The sequence below is a fragment of the Amblyomma maculatum genome, chromosome 10 (genome assembly GCF_055883805.1).
Source record: "Amblyomma maculatum isolate TAMU_Amacu chromosome 10, ASM5588380v1, whole genome shotgun sequence".
Taxonomy (NCBI): domain Eukaryota; kingdom Metazoa; phylum Arthropoda; class Arachnida; order Ixodida; family Ixodidae; genus Amblyomma; species Amblyomma maculatum.
In genome coordinates this window covers 123,140,947-123,161,680 of record NC_139353.1, presented here as the reverse complement: position 1 = coordinate 123,161,680, position 20,734 = coordinate 123,140,947, and the positions used below count along the sequence as shown (strand labels likewise).

At 51.0% G+C, this 20,734-nt stretch overlaps 1 protein-coding gene across 1 annotated transcript; it reads right to left on the bottom strand.

The window, feature by feature from the left end:
* Window positions 1–1,858: 1,858 nt before the first annotated feature.
* LOC146177389 (uncharacterized) lies at window positions 1,859–18,284 on the bottom strand. Its single transcript, XM_084581544.1, has 2 exons — window positions 18,037–18,284; window positions 1,859–2,261 (listed from the first exon to the last, which is right to left on the bottom strand). The coding sequence occupies exons 1-2, from the start codon at window positions 18,282–18,284 to the stop codon at window positions 1,859–1,861; spliced, it is 651 nt and encodes a 216-aa protein (XP_084437670.1).
* Between the last annotated feature and the right edge of the window lie 2,450 nt (window positions 18,285–20,734).

Here is a 20,734-nt window from a genome sequence, read left to right as displayed (position 1 = left end):
TATGGTGTCCGCGGAACACCCTACGCGCTACTGAAGTCATACCTTACAAATCGAAAGCAGTACGTAGAAATAAATAATGTTAAATCTTCTTTGCAAACTATTTACACTGGCGTTCCGCAGGGAAGCATACTCGGGCCGCTTTTATTTCTTATTTATATTAATGATATGGCACACTGTACACAGGGCGTAATTTTTAACTCCTACGCAGATGACACCACAATCTTCTTGTCCGGGATCACGGAAATCGACATTGAAGAACGAGCAAATAGCGCTTTAATTGACTTGGATCGCTGGGTGAAAGCAAATTGCTTGAAAATTAACACGAGCAAAACAAAAGTTGTGTGTTACTCACCGAAAGGAAAACATTTAACAGGTAGCATAAACATACGACTAGGAACCGAACAAATTGAACTTGTAGATTCGGTAAAAGTACTCGGAGTGGTATTTTCGAGCCACCTGACTTGGAATGAACATATTGACCATATTCAATCGAAAGTGTCATCAGCTGTTGGCGTCATGGCCCGAATAAGATATCTTCTACCTCCTAAAATCAAGCTGCTATTATATAATGCTCTCGTGTTATCCCTTTTCCAGTACTGTAGCCTAGCTTGGTGTACCACAGGAATAACTAATTTATCAAAACTGCATGTATTACAAAAAAGAGCCGTCCGGTATATCGCTGGTGTAACCTATTTCCATCCCACCAAAGAGCTTTTTTCCAAGTATGATATACTTTCGGTGTTCCAGTTATTTGAGTATAGACTTATATTGACTTATAAGTCTCACGTAAAATCAAATAGCAGTTGTATAATTTCACTTGCAGACATAAAAGAAAATCCTGGAAGCAGACAAACTCGACATAAAGAAAAATACCTTGTTCCAGTACCTCGCACATACGCGTATACACAGTCACTGCATTATACTGTACCCAAATTGTTGAATAGGCTACATTTTGCCGGACTTGACCCAGTTTGCGTGTCGAACCACGATGTCAGCCTCTATTGTCGAGGAGAGCTGTCATGAATTTGTATATATATTTTTCTTTTTGCATCATTGTGTACCATTGTTTTATTGTTTTCTGTATCAGCAATGCTTTCCCACTTCTTTCCTTGTATCTTTGTGCTGTATTTTATAACGTTCCTTCGTTCGTACAGAAGGAACTGTACAACGTTTTACCCGTTTTTTATTTGTATAAACGTGTTTAGCTATAAACATGTGAATTGATTTTTTCTCCTGTCTGCTGCTCTGCCAACCTTGTAAGGGGGCCAGGACCCCGTCAAGCTGTTTTTACAGCTTTTAGTTCTGGCCCCTCCTTTTCTTGCTAAAAGGAAATAAACTTGAACTTGAACTTGAACTTGAACTTGAAACTAGTACTACCGCTCTATTTACACAAGAAAACTTACAAAGCCTATCATAGCGAATTTCAAGATAAAAGTTCTTGTTACAGCTATTTTATGGCTTTAATACTTACACCCTTCTTCCAAACACTGATCTAGAACTGATCATAGTAAAACACTCCGTCAAATAGCCAGTCCCGTAAAAATCGACAAGTACTCCATTTCCTTACGTCATTTTCTATTGGAATAAATTATCTCAAGAGCCGCGGAATTGTACGTCTGTGGAATAATTTGTTAAATACATTAAAAAAAATCTGGCTTCCCTTTCTAATTCATCTTGTTTTGTTTGGGTTTGGATCACAGCACATATATGAATTTTTTGTATTTTTGTGTTTATTCTGTTGACGACACGAATGCATTGTAAACGCTCCTGCATAATCTTGAAAACGGCCTGCAGTGTGTTTGAATAAATAAAAAAAATTACGAAATCGGCGTGTACATAAGGCGCCCTCTACGTGGGTTTAAGCCTCCCCTCCTCCCTCTTGCCCCATCCGGGGTCCCTGGTGAGGGTCAGCCACAGCGTCGCCATCAGATCGACCTGCGGCGCTCCACCAGCGCGGAGGCTCGTCGGACGCCGCTGCGAGCGCTGTTGCCGACGAAACGGTGGTATACTCGAGAAAGAGGCTGGCGGCGGGCTCCCGCAACCTCTCGCTTTCGTCAAGCAGCGGTCTGCCCATCCGGCGGGTGTTGTTGTACTCGCGGCAAGCTTGCTCGAGGTTGGCCAGGAATCGGCGATTCACACGTGTGCCCGGATGCACGAAGGAGCTGCTGCTCTGCTCCAGAGAAGAAGGCTCTGTAGGAGCGTCTCCTGCATCTGCCGGCAGTGAGGGCGACGAAGGGCGTTGGTACGTCCGCTGCCTCCATCTGCGTGTGCCGGCGCAAGTGATTGGTAAGTGAAAAACAGAAAGGCTAAACTAAAAAATACAGCTGACTTTGCTCAAGAGACATGTAATATAAAGGAGAATAAAAGATTCGAGACAAATAGGATATCCCACGTTTATGACGCTGAAACATTGCTCTCGCAGCAGTGACACCCAATTTTTCAGGTGATTAGAGCATACACTCGGAGTCAAATATGCCGGTTAGAAACTCCATCGCTAACTAGATTGGTAGATGCATGCCAATGAGGCAGAGAATGGTTATGACACCACTCGGAATGCTGTGGTAAGAATGGTTACATTGCAATTAACACACGAAGAAGCTTATGTCTGGCACCACATGATGGTTTGTAGCTAAACGTTTTGTTGGGCTAGTTGCTCCATAACGATTTTTCACATAGTTGAGAATTGCAGCGATATTCTAGGCGCGAATACTGTGCCAGAGGTGACAAGGGTCATAAGGTCCTGCTGCATGAATCTTGTGTATTGTTTGGACCGTCCCACCACTTCGCGGCTTCCACAAAAGCAACGCCGACGCGAGTAAACCCCGACGTTTGTGGAGTGAGGCAAAGAGCGGATGTCTGATTTTATTGCGAAAGCAATACCACGCCAGGTTTAACCGCTCGTCGCGTGGTCCGTGGCCTCCTCGTCGACCAGCCTGCCATGAGATTTGAATTCATATCACCCCTATACCACGGGCAGGAGCTGCCAACTCGGGTCGCTCCTTTCATATGTGGGAGGGTTGATATCAGAATTACCCTGTCAGCATTCGTTAGCATTCTCGTTACCCCTTACGACACGCAAGCACGTCTATACGGTTAGGTTAAAGCGGGGGAGGAGGTTGTGGAAAGTGAGGTGACTGAATTGCAACAGGACAGGAAAACATGCAGTGTGCTAAGTTTGCATAGTGTTCAGAACAATTCAGGCATGCGGGAAATATCTTCGCTATAGAAATGATCGCGCAGGAGTAAGGAGTGTATTTAGTTGTATGTGTCTAAGAATGCTTATTTGCTTGGTAGTGAGAGATTTATCAAAAAAAGGATGTGTACGAAGAGTTTCCCTAGTGTTGTCATAGCGAATGTTGATATCGTTTGTACCGCGAGCTACAATCGTTGCCCTCTTGCTGGCTTCGCGTGGCTCTATGGCGACCGTACTGCGCATGCGAGCAGAGCGAGTGACGTCACTGCGCGGCATCTGGCGAGCGTCGCCGTCACCACCGCCGCGGCCGCTCGCAAAAGCTGCAATTTTGTTGTTGCTAAGAACTTTATTTTTTCCTCGATGTAGGATGCCCCCTACTCCCGGCCACGGCACGCAGGCCTATGGGACGGACGTCGGGGCCTCCGCGACTAAAGACCGGCGAAGCGACATTGTTTCTTCGAGGCGTCAACCGCCAGGCGGATAGCTTGCTGCTGGTTGGCAGGGGACTCGCTCCACAGCAACAGTTCCCAGGCTTCTCTACTATTTGTTTTCCTTGGCGCCAGGGGAATCAAGGCATTGCAGATGGCACGTGGCAAGGCACGTGGCAAGGCATTACCACGTGCCTAGCGCCGCGCGACAGCCGTGCTTGGTGCCGACGACGACTAAGCGGTTGTTGGCATGAGCGGCGCGCTGGTGCTGGACTGTGATCGGAACTACAAGCCGACCTTATTCTCGGGTCCTCGGCTACGTGTACCTTCACGGCTCCCTGTGACTTGAGTCGTGACACTGGTGGAGGTGCCATTGATGATCCCTTCTACTGCGAACGTCCCTACGCGGCCGCCTCTCGTGACCACTCCTGTTCATCGTACCAGCCAACTGCTCCGAGGCTTGACCCCGAGGCATTCCCTCTTGAAGAAGAGACCCTAGCTGTGGTAACGACACCACCCGCCCGTACCATGACTTGCCCTTCCACCCCTTCGTCCTGTCTCATCCTTCAGACCCCCCTACCCCTAAGCCATTTCACGGTGAGCAGTTTGAAGACGCAGAGGACTGGCTAGCTCACTACGCAAGGGTCGCGACGTTTAACGGCTGGGACTACACTGCGAAAATGCGGAACGTCTACTTCAGCCTTGAAGACACTGCTCGGACACGGTTCGAGAACCGCGATGCCACATTCTCTTCGTGGCCGGCCTTCCGAAGCCAGCTCCTCAGTACGTACGCCAACAGTGACCACCGAGAGAACGCCGAGAGTGCCCTGACCTCTCGAGTTCAGCGTCAGAACGAAGGGGTCGCAATGTACGTTGAAGACGTCATGCGCCTTTGCCATCGCGCCGGCCCGTCCATGAGTGAGGAGAAGAATGTGTGGCACCTGATGCATGGCGTAAAAGACCAGCTTTTTTCCGGCCTCGTGCGGAACCCGCCCGCCACTGTCGCGGCGTTTCTGGCTGAAGCTGTGATCATGGAGAAACTGCTACAGCAGCGATGCAGCCAGTACGCTCGGCGGCTGAATTCCATCTCCACACTACCGCCGTCTGACCGAACCGACTACAATCCCGGGGCAGATATGATCTCCCGTAGCGACCTCATTCGCACCGTGGTTCGCGAGGAGCTCCAGCAACTTCATGCATCATTTACTCCTGGCGCGGCTTCCCTGGCCAGCATCATCCGTGAGGAGGTCCAGAACGCACTCACGCCACCGATAAGTACTGACGTTCCACCACCACCCTCGGGTCTCACCCAGCGGATGACTTATGCTGATGTCACACGCCGCCCAGCCCTGCTACCTACCCCTTCGCCTTACACGCCACCTCAGGTCGCTGTGCACGCTGCGGAACCGCTGCCCCTTTGGGCAGATCGGCGCCAGGCGCCCCGGAAGACATCTCTGGCGCGCTCCAGATAACCGCCCTCTCTGCTACCACTGTGGCGAGGCAGGTCACCTCTACCGGCAGTGGCCTTATCGTCAGATAGGCCTTAGAGGATTTCCCCCGACAGGCCTCGTCCACGGCCTGGTCAGCGGCCTCAGGACATCGCCGAGTACGTCACCCGCCAGCGTAGTCTGCCACACTCACCTCGTCGCGAGTCGCGCTCGCCTTCGCCTCGCCGCTCCTCACCCTCTGGGCCACGGTATACCGCTGGATGCCATGGTTCCTCGAGCCCTCATCGGGAAAACTAGCTCTGGCGTCCTTTGGGGGCGAGGCCGCCGCACACCGATTCGCCGCAAAGCTTCCACCGCCGCACCGCTCTATTCGCCCCGACGTCGAACGCCGAATTCCTGTCCAGTTTTCGCCGCACAGACCACATCGCCCTGACGTCATCCGCATCGCCTACCAGTTATCACCGCCGTGTCGTCTAAATCGCCCCGACGCCAACCACCCAACTGCCGTCCAGCTTCCGCCGCCACACCGCTCACTTCACTCCGAACCGACGTCGACAGGCCCTGGTCTTGGCCGGGTCTCCATGGACATCCCTGTTATCGTCGACGCGAAGATCACGATTTAGTTGATACGGGGGCCGATTATTCTATCCTTAGCGGGTGGCTAACAAGGACACTGAAAAAAGTGATGACGCCATGAAACGGACCAGACATACGGACGGCAGGCGGACATGTGGTTGCACCACTGGGTATGTGTACAGCCCGGGTTGTGGTGCGAGGCTGAACATTTGTTGCGACTTTTTTTGTTCTACGCGAATGCTCTCGTGATGTTATTCTTGGCATTGACGTCCTTCGTGAGCACGGTGCCACTATAGATCTACCGAACCGCTTGGTGACGTTTTCCGCCAAACTGGCCACTGAAAAGCATGAGTACCGTGGGTCCCACTCCACGCTGCGAGTCACCGATGATAGCCTCACAGTGCCACCACGCGCCAGCATCCTCGCCAGATTTACCTGGGAAGAGCCACATCACGGCCTCCGGGTTGTTGAGCCTAATGTCTCCCTCTCACTAGCCTTGGGAGTTTCTGTGGCAGGAGTTCTTTGTTTCTGTTCGTGACAGAGAGACGGAGGTGCTTGTCACCAATTTCTCTAATGAACATCGACATCTGTTCGGTGGCGCTGTCATTGCTTACGTCGACCATCTGCACGAAGTTGCCGAATGTTTTGCTTCCGAGGAAGCTACGCCTAGCACTGAACCGGATGATGCCGTACACGCTGTCTACATCAATTCTAGCCTTTCCTCCGCTGACCACAGGCAACTCCACGATCTATTGCTGGAGTTTCGTGTGTGCTTCAGGAGTGCAGCAAATGTCGGTCATTAAACACCGGATTATGACGCATGAAGGCACTCGACCCATTCATCAGCAGCCCTATCGTGTGTCTCCTCGGGAGAGAGACGCTATCCAACAGCAAGTCAAGGAGATGCTCGCTGATGGCGTCATTCAACCTTCAAGCAGCCCATGGTCGCCGCCTGTAGTCCTCGTTAAAAAGAAAGACGGAACACTTCGTTTCTGCGCTGACTATCGGAAACTTAACAGCATGACAAAGAAGGAAGTCTATCCGCTGCCACGGATTGACGACTCTCTCGACCGACTTCGCCGAGCCACGTACGTCTCCTCCATTGACCTCAGGAGTGGTTATTGGCAAATTGAAGTTGATTAGAGGGACCGTGAAAAAATTGCCTTCGTAACACCAGATGGGCTTATGAATTCCGCGTCCTCCCATTCGGGCTCTGCTGTGCTCTTGCCACCTTTCAGCGGATGATGGACACTGTGCTCACATGTCTTAAGCGGCCTGTTTAAGGTCTTAAGGTCTTGTTTATCTCGACGATTTGATAATTTTTTCACCGACGTTCACGGAATACCTGCGCCGCCTGAGAACTCTTCTCGAAGTCGTTCGGTCTGCCAACCTTTCTCTCAAGCCTCAAAAGTGCCACTTCAGGTCCTCCGAATTGAAGTTCCTTGGGCACATTGTGAGTTCGGATGGCATCCGAGCTGACCCTGAGAAACTTTCTGCCGTTGCTGCCTTTCCCGTCCCCGCTCTCAAAAAAGCATTCCTACGGTTTTTGGTTCTGTGCTCCTATTATCGTCGCTTTATCAAAAACTTTGCACTGATGGCCAGCCCTCTGACTTTCCTGACTCGAGATGACGCATCATTTTCCTGGGGTGCTGAGCAGCAAATGGCTTTCGACGAGTTACAACGCCGGCTCCTGTCACCCCCCCTCCTGGCACATTTTGACAATGATGCAGACACAGAGCTACACACGGATGCGAGCAACGTCGGCCTTGGTGCCGTTCTAGTTCAGCACCAAGACGGGGTCGATAAAGTAATTGCCTACGCCAGCCGTGCACTTTCTCGTGCTGAGTGCAACTATTCCACCACTGAAAAAGAATGTTTGGCGGTAGTATAGGCCGCTGCCAAGTTCCGCCCGCATCCTTTATGACCGACCGTTTCGTGTCATCACTGACCATCACTCATTGTGTTGGCTGAAATACTTAAAGGATCCTTGTGGCTGCTTAACACGTTGGGCATTACGCCTGCAGGAGTTCGATTTCGATCTTATTTATAAGTCTGGCCGGAAGCACACCGATGCTGATAGCCTGTCCCGCGCGCCCGTCGGCCCTCGTTCTTCAGATGCCACCGACGACGATAGCTTCCTCGGCGCAGTCACTACGTCCGATCTTGTTTCCAAACAGCGTGCCGACGACGAGCTGCGACTGATTATTCACTATCTTGAAGGTGGGCATCCTACAATACGCCGGTATCTTGCTCGGGGGTTGTCGTCGTATTGCCTCCGCAATGGGGTGCTTTATAAGAAGAATTCTACGTCGAGTGCAAAAACATACCTGCTAGTCATACCGGCTGATCTAAGCACGAAATCCTCCTAGCCTGCCACGACGAACCAACTTCAGGGCATCTTGGCTATTAAACCGAGTCCGGCAGAGCTATTACTGGCCACATCTTTCTCCGAGCGTTAGACGTTACGTACAGACTTGTCGACAATGCCAGCGGCGAAAAAAAACCCACGCTCAAGCCATCCGGTATGTTACAATCTATTGAACCACCCCTCACACCCTTCGAGCAAGCGGGCACGGACCTTTTAGGCCCATTTCCTTTATCCTCGAACGGACACAAGTGGATCGTAGTTGGCACAGACTACTTAACACGCTATGCTTAAACGAAAGCCCTTGTCCGAGGTACTGCCGGCGACGTTGCTCAATTCTTTATGGACGACAATGTGCTCAGACACGGTGCACTGTCGACCATCGTTACTGACCGAGGAAAGGCGTTTACAGCTCGTGCTATTGCGGGACACCTTAACTCTCAGCCATAGCGAGCATCGCATAACAACAGCGCTCACCCTCAAATGGCTTAACGGAATGACTAAACAAAACTTTGGCGAACGTGATCTCAATGTACATCGACGTTGAACATAAAATGTGGGACCAGATCCTGCCCTATTTCACCTTCGCCTACAATACGGCGCCGCAGGAAACCACGAAGTTTGCGCCGTTCCGTCTCGTATATGGCAGGGAGGCCTGTACGATGTTGGACGCCATGCTCCCGTGCGGGAATGAAGCGGTCGAAGCCGATGCCACCCATTTTGCAGAACAGGCGGAGCGAGCCCGTCAGCTGGCCCGCTTGCACATCAAGGAGCAGCATGCCACCGACGCTCGACACTATAACCTTCGGCACAGGGAAGTCCACTATGAACTAGGGGACCAAGTGTGGGTGTGGACCCCCGTGCACCACAAAGGCTTAAGCGAGCAACTGCTCCACCACTATTTCGGACCCTATAAAGTCCTGCGCCACATAAACAGCGTTAATTACGAAGTCATTCCAGATGGAGCTGTGACCGTCAGTGTTCGGCGCCAGCGGCCTGAAATTGGGCATGTGGTGCGCTTAAAGCCGTACTTTTCGCGTGACTGAGCGCTTCCTGCAAGTGAAACCTTGCGCTATTGTACAGTTCACCTCACACCTATTTTTTTTTCTCCTCTCACCTTGCCATCGGGACGATGTTTTCTTTCACGGGGGGGAATAATGCCACGTGCTAGCGCCGCGCGAAAGCCGTGCTCGGTGCCCACGAAGCGGTTGTTGGCATGAGCGGCGCACTGGTGCTGGTCTCTGTGATCGAAACTATAAGCCGACCTTATTCTCGGGTCCTCGGCTATGTGTACCTTCACGGCTCCCTGTGAGTTGAGTCGTGACAATATGATCCAGAGTACCCCGCTCTCCTCAAATGTCGCATTTATTGTCCGCTTTTTACACCACTTGCGTGTGAAAATGCCGAGACGGGACTTGACACATTCCCAGTTTACAGGCGCCGCCAAGTGATGGCTTTCTTGTTATTCAGCGTTCGGTCCAGTGCTAACGAGGACCTTCTGGACAGACTGTAGTGTTCTGATTTCCGTATATGTTGCAGCCTTTCGTCCATCCCTTCGCAATCAGGCGGCTCTACGGCTGCCCGAATGTAGAGAGATTGCGCTAGCTCGATCGTCGCCTTGTTTTCGGGGACGGATTCGTGCGAGGGGGACCAGATGATTAGACTCCTTTTAGTTTTCCGTTCTCTCGAAGTTTCGCTGCCTACTTCAAGAACCTCCCTTTTCCAAAGTTCCGACAGCCGTTTTGATGTCACTATACTGGCTTCCATTCCAACGCAAGCGAGTGCTATCGCAATTTCTTCTTCGGCCGTGTCTACATTTCGGCATCTACCGGACGCGGCGGTGGCGGGTACGCTGCGGCCGTTGACGACCGCCTCCACCTCCGCCTCCACCTCCGCCCCCGCATTTACGCTAGCCGCATCCTCCGGCTTCATTTTCCCCTCTCTCTCTTTGGAAGCGTCTCGGCCCTTTTTAATGCGAAAGCTTTACTTCGCTATGTTCACAGATTTCTGTCCACAGACCTTGTCCGCAGATCGTGTCCGCAAAATGTGTCCGCAAAATTATGTCCGCAGTAGTTGTGGTGTCAATGGATAGACGGTGACAATGTTGTGTCCGAAAAATATTTAGGCCAAATAAGGTATTTAGATAAATGCCCTGCCGGGGTGGTGCAGTGGTAAGACGCCCGACTACTGTGCCGGAGTTCCCGGGTTCGAACCCGACCACGGCGGCTGCGTTTCGATGGAGGCGAAACGAAGAGGCGTCGTGTGCTGTGCGATGTCAGCGTACGTTAAAGATTGGTTGGTTGGTTCATAGGAAAGGAAAGGCGCAGTATCTGTCACACTTGCTCTGTGGACACCTGAACCGCGCCGTAAGGGAAGGGAGGAAAGTGGGAGTGAAAGTGGAAAGAGAGAAAGGGGAGCCGTAGTGGAGGGCTACGGAGTAATTTCGACCACCTGGGATCTTTAACGTGCGCTGACATCGCACAGCACACGGACGCCACTTCGTTTCGCCTCCATCGAAACGCAGCCGCCGAGGTCGGGTTCGAACCCAGGAACTCCGGCACAGTAGTCGGGCGTCTTACCACTGCGCCACCCCGGCGGGGCACGTTAAAGATCCCCAGGTGGTCGAAATTACTCCGTAGCCCTCCACTACGGCTCCTCTTTCTCTCTTTCCACTTTCATTCCCACCTTATTCCCTCCCTTACGGCGCGGTTCGGGTGTCCACAGAGCAAGTGTGACAGTTACTGCGCCTTTCCCTTCCTGTGAACCAATTGAACTTTAACTTTAAATGGTTCACAAAAAAAGGAAATACACAGTATCTACCACATTTCTTCTGTGGACACCTGAACCCCACCGTAGGGGACGGGAGGAAGGTGATAGTGAAAGTGGAAAGAGAAAAAGGGGTGCCATAGTGGATATGCTGTCAAGGATGTGATGTCACGCAACCAGAAGTAGAGCCAAAAAAGGGCATAGGAATGGATTGGCGGGCAATTTGAAAGTACCAAAGACTAAAATAGGCAAACAAGAAAATTAAGCAATTTTGTGAATTAAGCGATGAAGCAAATTTTTTTAGCACTACTGCAGCTGAGGCTCAAAGGGAGCACTGCAGGTGAGGCTCAAAGGAAGTACCTTTGCAAGACAAACTGAACCATCTTTGCAGGCTGCGGGGTTCGTTTGGGCCCACCTCGGAGAAGGGGCGCAGCGGGGATTGCAGAGCTTCTCCCAAGCGCGCAACACTAGAAAAGCCGAGCGTCAGGCCGGGGGACGCTTGTGCCCCTTTTTACCGGTGAGTGTCCGGCAGTGGGTTTTGAACTAACCACCTCCCGCAGCCGAGACGGACGCCCTAATCGCTAGGCCACGGCTGCGGTTACCAATGGCACCACCCATGCTTTCGTATTACTCCGATGTAGATTCTGCAGTGCTCTTTATTTTTTGCCTCCTCTCCTTGTACGTAGGCTGGATGTTTTTAGGTAGCGGACACTATTATGTATTCGCAATACTTTCTTGGAATGGGCACTTTGTCGCTCGTTCCCCTATCTGACGGCATCCCCACTCAGCCGAGGATGACTGCCCGTGGGGGTTCTGCTCAACCTTTCTAATTACTCCATGCTCACAGTTTCCGCTAGTTCCGTCCAATTGTTGTGCACCCCGATTTTCAGCAGGCGTTCAGTCGAGGTCGAGATGAGTAGTCCCACCGCCCTCCCAGAAATAAAATGCACGGGCGTGCAACTAGCTCTGTAGCTGAGCCACCTCCGCTGCCTCGTGCAGACAGGAGAGAGAAAACAGAGAAGGAAAGAAAAAGAAGAGGAAGAGAATGACGTGCGCCGCAACACCAGCCGTCCACCGTCTAAGCGGTGGCGGCTGCAGTGACGGCCTACAACAGATAAAATTCGGTGGCAGGCTAGCCACCGCCAGAAGCGGCGCTGACTTACCTATCCCAGCCCCATCAGGGCCAGGACCAGGCACCTTCCACGGCCCGGCTGCTGTTGCGGCGAGCATCTTTCTACCCTCTTCTTTTTGTTTCTTCTCTTTTCTTTTCTGTTCGCACGAGGCAGTAGCAGGCCTGTGCATTTCCTTTTCCTTCTTCCTACAGCCACAAAAACAACAGCCTAGCCAGGGGCCCCGCCGGGGTGGTGCAGTGGTGACGCCCGACTACTGTCCGGAGTTCCCGGGTTCGAACCCGACCACGGCGGCTGCGTTTCAATGGAGGCGAAACGAAGTGGCGTCCGTGTGCTGTACGATGTCAGCGCACGTTAAAGATCCCCAGGTGGATGAAATTACTCCGTGGCCCCATAGTGTTTATGGAGAGCTTTGGCTCGCGCGACGCGGCGGGATTGATGGTATGTCCGCTGGGTGGACGCCGCATGTGGTTCAGACCGTTCGGTAGCTGTGGCCTACATTTCAGCAGCCCCCGCACTCACTCACTTCATAGACCCTCCCTGTAACTCGGAAGAAGCAGAGGAAGTGGTTATAGCCTTAGCAATCGCCCAAACAGATGCGGCTTACATAGCGACTCCAAAACAGCCATACCTAATTTTGCCCGCGGACGTGACCATTCCTGCGTGGCAAATATTGAATGTGCACCCTGAATTCTGACAGGCGTATTGAGCTTATATGGGTGCCGGCTCACTCTGGCAATCCCGGAAATGTGGCCGCCGATAACATAGCCCGAGGACTTATTAGCCGGGCAAATGGCGACCCATGCCGGGATTTCTCGAGGGAGCGGGCACATACATTTTCTGAGCTTACACAGCAAGCACGCCTTGCCCGTCGACTCTACCCCACTCCCAGCTGTCTCACTCCCAACAAATCCTCTGGAGGCGTCTTCAAACCCGAACGCTTCTCACCCCTCAACGCCTATCCTACTATCGACCCGCTTCCCCTGAGTGCCCTCTCTGTGGAGAGTTGCACGCCACCTTGGACCACATTCTTTTCGGTTGCCCTGCCGATCCTCCCCCGCAGGGACAGCCCGCCATCGGATCATGGGAGGAATGGGAGGCCCTCCTTACGTCGCAGGACCTGGACATCCAACTTCGCTGTGTGGACCGGGGTGCCAGTTCCATGGCCCTACGTGACCTGGACACATGCGCGTAATGTGAGGGCCATGCGGTGGCCCTGGGCCCTTGAAGGGTCCAAACTCACTCGTAAAATAAAGTTTTTTCCTCCTCCTCCTCCGTAGCCCTTCACTACGGCTTCCCTTTCTCTCTTTCCACTTTCATCCCCACCTTCCTCCCTTCTTTTACGGCGCGGTTCAGGTGTCCACAGAGCAAGTGTGACAGATACTGCGCCTTTCCCTCCCTGTGAACATATCATTATTATTATTACTAGCCAAGGGAGGAAATGGTGGTTGCTACTGGCCCTACGGGGCTAAGACTGATAGGTCCGCGCCATTTGAGACTTGGGCTAGCCTGCCAGCGGTGATTGTATCCGTTTTAGGCAGTCATTGCACCTTCCACCGCTTCGGTGGCGGAAGGCGGCCACTGCCCTACACGCGTCTTTCTGTCGACCTCTTTTTGTTCCGAAAGCAACACTACGCTAGTCGTCGTACCATTTAGCGCGGCCCAGCGTGGGCCAAGCTACACGTGCGCGAGTAGCCGCGTGACGTCAGAGGCAGCAGCTTGGCTGTCGGAGGCGGACAGCTTTTTGCTGGTCAGCGGGGATGTCTGAGACCTCGAATAACAAATGTATATTCGCCAGTCCTTAGTAGCGAAGGTTCCAGCCCCCGTTCCTCAGGCCTGCGTGCCAGCAGCGGGGAGTAGGGTGCCTCCGAAATCGGTGAAAATTATAGTTTATCCAATCAATCAATCAATTGTGTGTCGGAGGTGCTGTCGCGCTCCACCGGTTCCAGAAAAGTGACGTCATAACCACAGCTGCCGCCAGCTGCGCTTCACTCTCTCCGTTGGTTGTGCGGAGAAGAGTTGGAGCGCGCGTCCAGAATCGACAAACTATAGAGGAGAGCCCGGCCGCTGCTGAGCTAGTAGCCTAAGCTGTCTGCCCCGCCGGGGTGGTGCAGTGGTGAGACGCCCGACTACTGTTCCAGAGTACCCGGGTTCGAACCCGACCTCGGCGGCTGCGTTTCGATGGAGGCGAAACGAAGAGGCGTCCGTGTGCGGTGTGATGTCAGTACACGCTAAAGATCCCCAGGTGGTCGACATTACTCGGTAGCCCTCCACTATGGCTCCTCTTTCCCTTTTCACTTTCACTTCCACCTTCCTCCCTTCCCTTACGGCGCGGCTGAGGTGTCCACAGAAAACAAGTGAGACAGTTACCGCGCTTTTTCCCTTCCTATAAATCAATAAATCAGCCTAAGCTGTCCTAAGCGTAGCCATGCAAGCGTTGCTTTCGCAACTCAACTAGGTTTAACCGAAGCTAAACCATTGCCAATTGTCCTTTTTCTTCCTTTTCTATTTTCTCCTGTTGGCACGAGGCAGCGATAGCATCGCGCGTATAAATATGGGGCGGGTAATACAGCTTAACCCGGGGAGGAGATGGCTGCTCCTGGCCCTACCAGACTGGGACTAGAAGGTCCCCGTCGTTTGAGGTGGAGGATAGCCTGCCACCGATGGTTGTACCTATCGTAGGATTTCATTTTACCCGCCACAACATCGGTGGCAGATGACGGCAGTTTGACGCGCGTTTCTATCCACCTCTTTTTCTTTTTATTTTCTCTTCTGTCCTGTCCGCATGAGGCAGCGGAGGTGGCTCAGCTACAGAGCCAGTAGCAGGCCAGTGCAGTTTCTTTTCCTTGTACCTACATTCTCAACAGCAACAGCCTAGCCCGGAGTTCTCCATGGAGAGCGATATTCAAGAATGGCAGGCCGCTGCTCAGCGGCGTATGAGATTAGAAAATTTTAACTCGTGGGAGTTAAAATTTTAATTTGGAAATTTTAACTCGTCACCAAGCAGTTGGCCGTTGAAGTAAGAAAACCAAACGGAAGAATGCTAAGCTTGCGGCGGAGACAAAGGAGCCAAGAGGAATGCTTTGCCAAGAGACGTCGTCAGGAAGCGGAGCGGCGTGCTGTTGTTGTGGCTGTAGGAAGAAGGAAAACAAATTCACGGACCTACTACTGGCTCTGTAGCTGAGTCCCACCTCCGCTGCCTCGTGCAGACAGAAGAGAACTGATTGATTTATAGGAAGGGTAAGACGCGGTAACTGTCTCACTTGTTTTCTGTGGACACCTCAACCGTGACTTACGGGAAGGGAGGAAGGTGGGAGTGAAAGCGGAAAGAGGAAGTGAATGGCTACGGAGAAATTTCGACCACCTGGGGATCTTTAATGTGCGCTGACATCGCACAGCACACGGTCGCCTCTTCGTTTCGCCTCCAACGAAACGCAGCCGCCGAGACAAGGGAAATAGAGAAGAAAGAAAAGAAAGAGGGAGAGAGAGACGCGCGCCGCAACAACAGCCGTCGTCCACCACCGAAACGGTGGTGGGTACAATGACGGCCTACAACAGATGAAAATTCTGTGGCAGGCCAGCTCCCGCCGAGAGCGGCGATGTCAGCGCACGTTAAAGATCCTCAGGTGGTCGAAATTACTCCGTAGCCATCCACTACGGCTCCTCGTTCTTTCTTTCCTGCCACTTTCACTCCCACCTTCCTCCCTTCACTTATGGTGCGGTTGAGGTGTCCACAAAAAACAAGTGAGATAGTTACGGTCCCTTTCCTTTCCTATAAATCAATCAATCAATCAATCAATCAAGCGAATCGATATGAGCCAGGACGACTTGAAGAAACACAAAGAGAAGAACGCCTTACCAAGCGGCGACGCACACATGCAGAGCGTAATAATAATAATAAGAAGAAGAACAAGAAATTGGTTCACAGGAAAGGAAAGGCAGCGTATCTGTCACACACTCTGTGGGCAACTGACCCGCGCTGTAATGGAAGCGAGGAAGGTGGGGAAGAAACCGAAAAGAGCGAAAGAGGATCCGGTAGTGGAGGTCTACACAGTAATTATACGCCGGCATAACCCGCGTCCGTAATCCCCGCTTCAAGAATATTCCACAGGACTTAGAAGGTGAAGAAGAAGCCACCTCGAAATCTTTGACGTGCCCTGAAATTGCATAGCATACGGACGTCTTTCCGTTTCGCCTCTATCTAAACGCAGCCGCCGGCAAAGCGCAAAAATCGGCGCCTAGCAGCACAAAAGCGAGAATGAGCGTAAGAAGGCGAAGAGAGCAGCACAGACACCCGAACGTAGAGAGTTATGGCGTGGCAAACGGTGATCTCAGACTGCCGAGCGTAATAGACGGAGCACAGCAGCTGAGATGGGGCCCATGCAAGAGTTTTGTCAACGGAAACCAACACAACATATCTGACTGTCATAGGTAATAGATGACCACAAAAAGCTCAGGCATGGACATGTAACTCTTGCTACGTATATCCTCGCATAGCTGAGCTAAACCACTGCCAATTTTTGTAATAAAGAGAAGCGTCCCACGTGGAGGGATAAGGCCAGGAAATCCCAGGCACCCGGTGCTGTAGCTCGCGGGCAAGGCGATGCACTACCTCATTTCCTGAGATTACAGCGTAACCAATCCACCTCAGTGTGACAGTGTTGGGAGAAATTGGGTGAGAGCTCCGTGTAGATCATCCTGTAGTTATTCAGGAATGCGACTCGTGTGAGTGGCGCATATAGCCTGTATTTTATCAGTCTATATGCTGAAGGGTTATGGGGCGATGGTACGAGGTCTTGAATGCTGGCGACTATTGGCAGGGTCTCGATAGTCACTGTAGGAGGAGTGTTTATGTAAGGGCCGAGGGTATGCGCCGCTACCTCGCTGCAGCTTCTAAGTGAGTAAAACGCCGCTCCGACGTTAGTTCGTGATGCATATGTGTAGACGATCACAAAATCAGTAGGATGAAACATGATTGAAAACACAAACGGAACGTCTGCCTGGGTTAGCATCGGGTTCAAAGTTTTTTTGGAATGGGGGTTACTCTGAGTTATCTGGGAGCGGCGAAGGAGGGTAATGATAGGTGGAGTGCAATTAGTATGGTGTTTGAAGAAAAGCGCAGTATCGGTCTGGCGTCTCGGCGGGCAGCTCAGTAATAAACAATCCTAACAGGAAGCACCAGATACCCTAAAAAGCGCTAAATTCACTATTTGTAAACACAGTGAATGTTTAGACCTATTATGCTGCTATTAAGTTTGTAAACAATCTAAACATGACTATGACTTTAATAGAAAGTACCTATTTACCCATGGAGTAGAAACAGCCTTCCTACGCAGCTGCGAACGTACACCTTCATATAGTGTCGGTCTATTGGACTACATGTGCGAGAAGTTCATTGTTTGGGCAGCATTATTCTACCGTTAGAGTCTACCACAAACAATTACGCAGTGATTTGTTCCTACTAGGAACAGCACAGAGAATTATCGAACGGAGAAAGAGTAGTTGCAACTTTGAGAGATAGAGTACACAGAAGGGGCGAGAAAACTCGAGTTGGTGACATTATAGGGAAACCAAGAAGGCGAAATAGGCATTGACATAGACCGTAATGCAAACAGAAGATAACGGGTGGTTGCCAAGTGTAACTAGATTCCAAGTAAAGGAAGGTGTTTCAGGAGGTAGTAGAGATTTAGGAATTTATGTGGGCGTGTGAGTTTAGGAAGTTCGCAGGTGGCTAGGGGCTGCAGTCAGAATAAGACCGGGTTAATTGGAGTGATTTAGAAGAGGCGGTCGCCCTGCAGTAAGTATAGGCTGGTGAGCAATCATGTGCGCTTGGATTTTGTTATTTTGATGTATTATCGCAGTTGATTGAAGCTGTTTTATTGACACCCTGGACTGCATCTCGAAAACTTCTGAAAATAGATGCAAATAAATTAATCTGAGAATGCGATTCAAGAAGTCTGGTCTCGTCCTGTACTCTGAGTGTCTTTCATTCATGCCAAATTTACGGGTCAGACCTTAACGGCCTTCCATCTTGTGCAATTCGCTTTGATTGTATTCCTACTAAGGCTTGTTGGATACCGCGGAAATACTCGGTTGGCGGAGAGTGGTACCAGCCTTCGGAGTGGCTCACCTGTTGCAGCCGTAGAGCACTCCCAAAGCTAGGAGGGTCAGCAGGAGCGTGGCTGTCGGTGCCGTGGCGAACACTACGGTCATTGCTCCCGGCCTGCTGTGGGACTCGACCGCGCATCGCGCATTGTGAGTCACCACGTACGGCTGAGGACATGAGCACAAGGAGTCGATGCAACGCGTGAGTGGGTCGCTAAGCTTACACTGTTCAGAGTTGACGCAGGCCTCGAACAGACTCTTAGCGACTGCCATCTTTTCCTCCTCCTTTTCTTTAACATCGTGTGTTCGGTTTCGTCCCGTAAACCGCTGCGCATTTACACGCACCGACAAAAACGAGGACGAAAACATTATTATTGAAAACATATCATTTCTTGTGGTGTCCCTGCGTCACTTTTGTGATTACGCCAACAGCTTTTTCTATCGGCCGATTCTTGAAAGTTTTCCGTTTCTCAGCCGGAGAGATCCCACTCCTCTAGCTTTGGGCTTTCTGCTCTGGGCATATTTATGTACCTCCTTTCTACATATAAAATGATGCAGTATTGCATTGAGGTAAAAGTCTCAAATTATTAATTACTATAAAAAATATTTGGATCAATTTAATGCAGTCTTTTCTGATGTTGATGGTAAATTTACTTGTAACTATTTAAATACTACTTCGCCTTTACTCCGTGTACTATGCCCTTGTGGGTAGAGGCTTCTACTTTGTCAGTATTGTACAGACGGAGTTCCCTGCAAAGAATGGGGTAGAGTGCAATAAAGACGTTGAAGCGACAGTTTCGTAGTGGCGACCAGCTGAAAAGCACCTTCCAAATGGGACTACATGGCCGAAAAGCGTCATTTATTTACAAATAACTGCTTCGTCTTTTTCGGTCAGTGGCATGACTGCCGTGGTGCGATTTTGCCTGAGGAATAATATTGCAATGGCTTCGTCGTGGGCCCCAATAAAGCTGCGTATCACTACAAATATGGCCTTCACATTTTGTAAAGACAGTGGCACTGGCGTAGTTTAAATACAAGATACTGACATGTTGCCCATTTGGCTTGAAAAAGAACAGGAGTTTAAACCTGCGCCGTATCCGAAAGCAGTCGACTAAACCTTTCTTCGCCATCAGGCAATAGCGACCTTGAGATGGCAGAACTCCAATGACGCTTGCGTATATGTGGCACCGCCATGCGCTCGCTCAGGCTGCTCCTATAAGCACAAATGGCCGGGGTGGTGCAGTGGTAAGACGCCCGGCTACTGTGCCGGAGTTCCCGGGTTCAAACCCGACCTCGGCGGCTGCGTTTCAATGGAGGCGAAACGAAGAGGCGTCGTGTGCTGTGCGATGTCAGCGCACGTTAAAGATCCCCAGGTGGTCGAAATTACTCCGTAGCCCTCCACTACGGCTCCTTTCTCTCTTTCCACTTTCACTCCCACCTTTCTCCCTTCCCTTACAGCGCGGTTGAGGTGCCCACATAAAACAAGTGAGACAGTTACCTCGCCTTTCCCTTCCTATAAATAAATCAGTCATGTGGGGAGGAATTGGAAGGTCATCACCTGCGTTATTCCGTTTCCTCAACGGTGGGGTCACGCGACTTATTTCTCCTCTCTGGTTTCCTCTGCGCGGGTTAAATGACAATTGTTACCAAGAGGTGTCTCTGAAAGCAACCTAAAGGTTACACACACTGAGGTCTGGAAATGATTACGATAAAGCTAATTGAATAATGTAATCGTAAAACAGAGGTTGGTTGGTCTGGAAATGATTACGATAAAGCTAATTGAATAATGTAACCGTAAAACAGAGGTTGGTTGGTTGGTTCGTTCACAGGAAGGGAAAGGCGCAGTATCTGTCACACTTGCTCTGTCGACACCTGAACCGCGCCGTAAGGGAAGGGAGGAAGGGGGAGTGAAAGTGGAAAGAGAGAAAGGGGAGCCGCCGTAGTGGAGGGCTACGGAGTAATTTCGACCACTTGGGAATCTTTAACGTGCGCTGACATCGCACAGCACACGGACGCCTCTCCGTTTCGCCTCCATCGAAACGCAGCCGCCGAGGTCGGGTTCGAACCCGGGAACTCCGGCACAGTAGTCGGGCGTCTTACCACTAGTTGCACTTACAGGATTCGAACAGATGTTCAATTCGCTCAGTGCTCAGGTAAGTAGTGTCCATCCATAGCGCCATTTTTTATTTATTGCCAAATTATCAGATTTTACACATAAAGAACGTTGCTCCACAAACACAAAGCATGGGTTAAAACCGCATGATTTGGTTTGCGTGATCCATTACAAACCAGGCATTTGCAGCAATACTTTTATTTCCGGAAGCCACTCAGGCACATTGTGTCTTGAAAACATCAATAACACTCGCAACAGTTTCGCGAAATACTGCCGTATTTCCTCGCATCAACATCTGCATACCTGAACCAATCTGGATCGCCAGATACTGTGCAGACCCAATAAAATGATCACGTCCAGCGGTCGTCTATCACCATCTTCAAGGGAAAGTGCGATGCAGTGACCACAGGATGGTGAGGTCCCGAATTAGCCTAAATCTGAAGAAGGAACGCAGCAGATTAGTAAGAAAGAAACCCATCAACGAATTATCGGTGAGGGTGAGGGCATCCAGCGGTCGTCTATCATCATCTTCAATTTGTAAAAATTGAAGCAACCAGTACGGCAGGCTTTAAATGCAATCTTATTCATTTTTACAGTATTTCCGCTATTT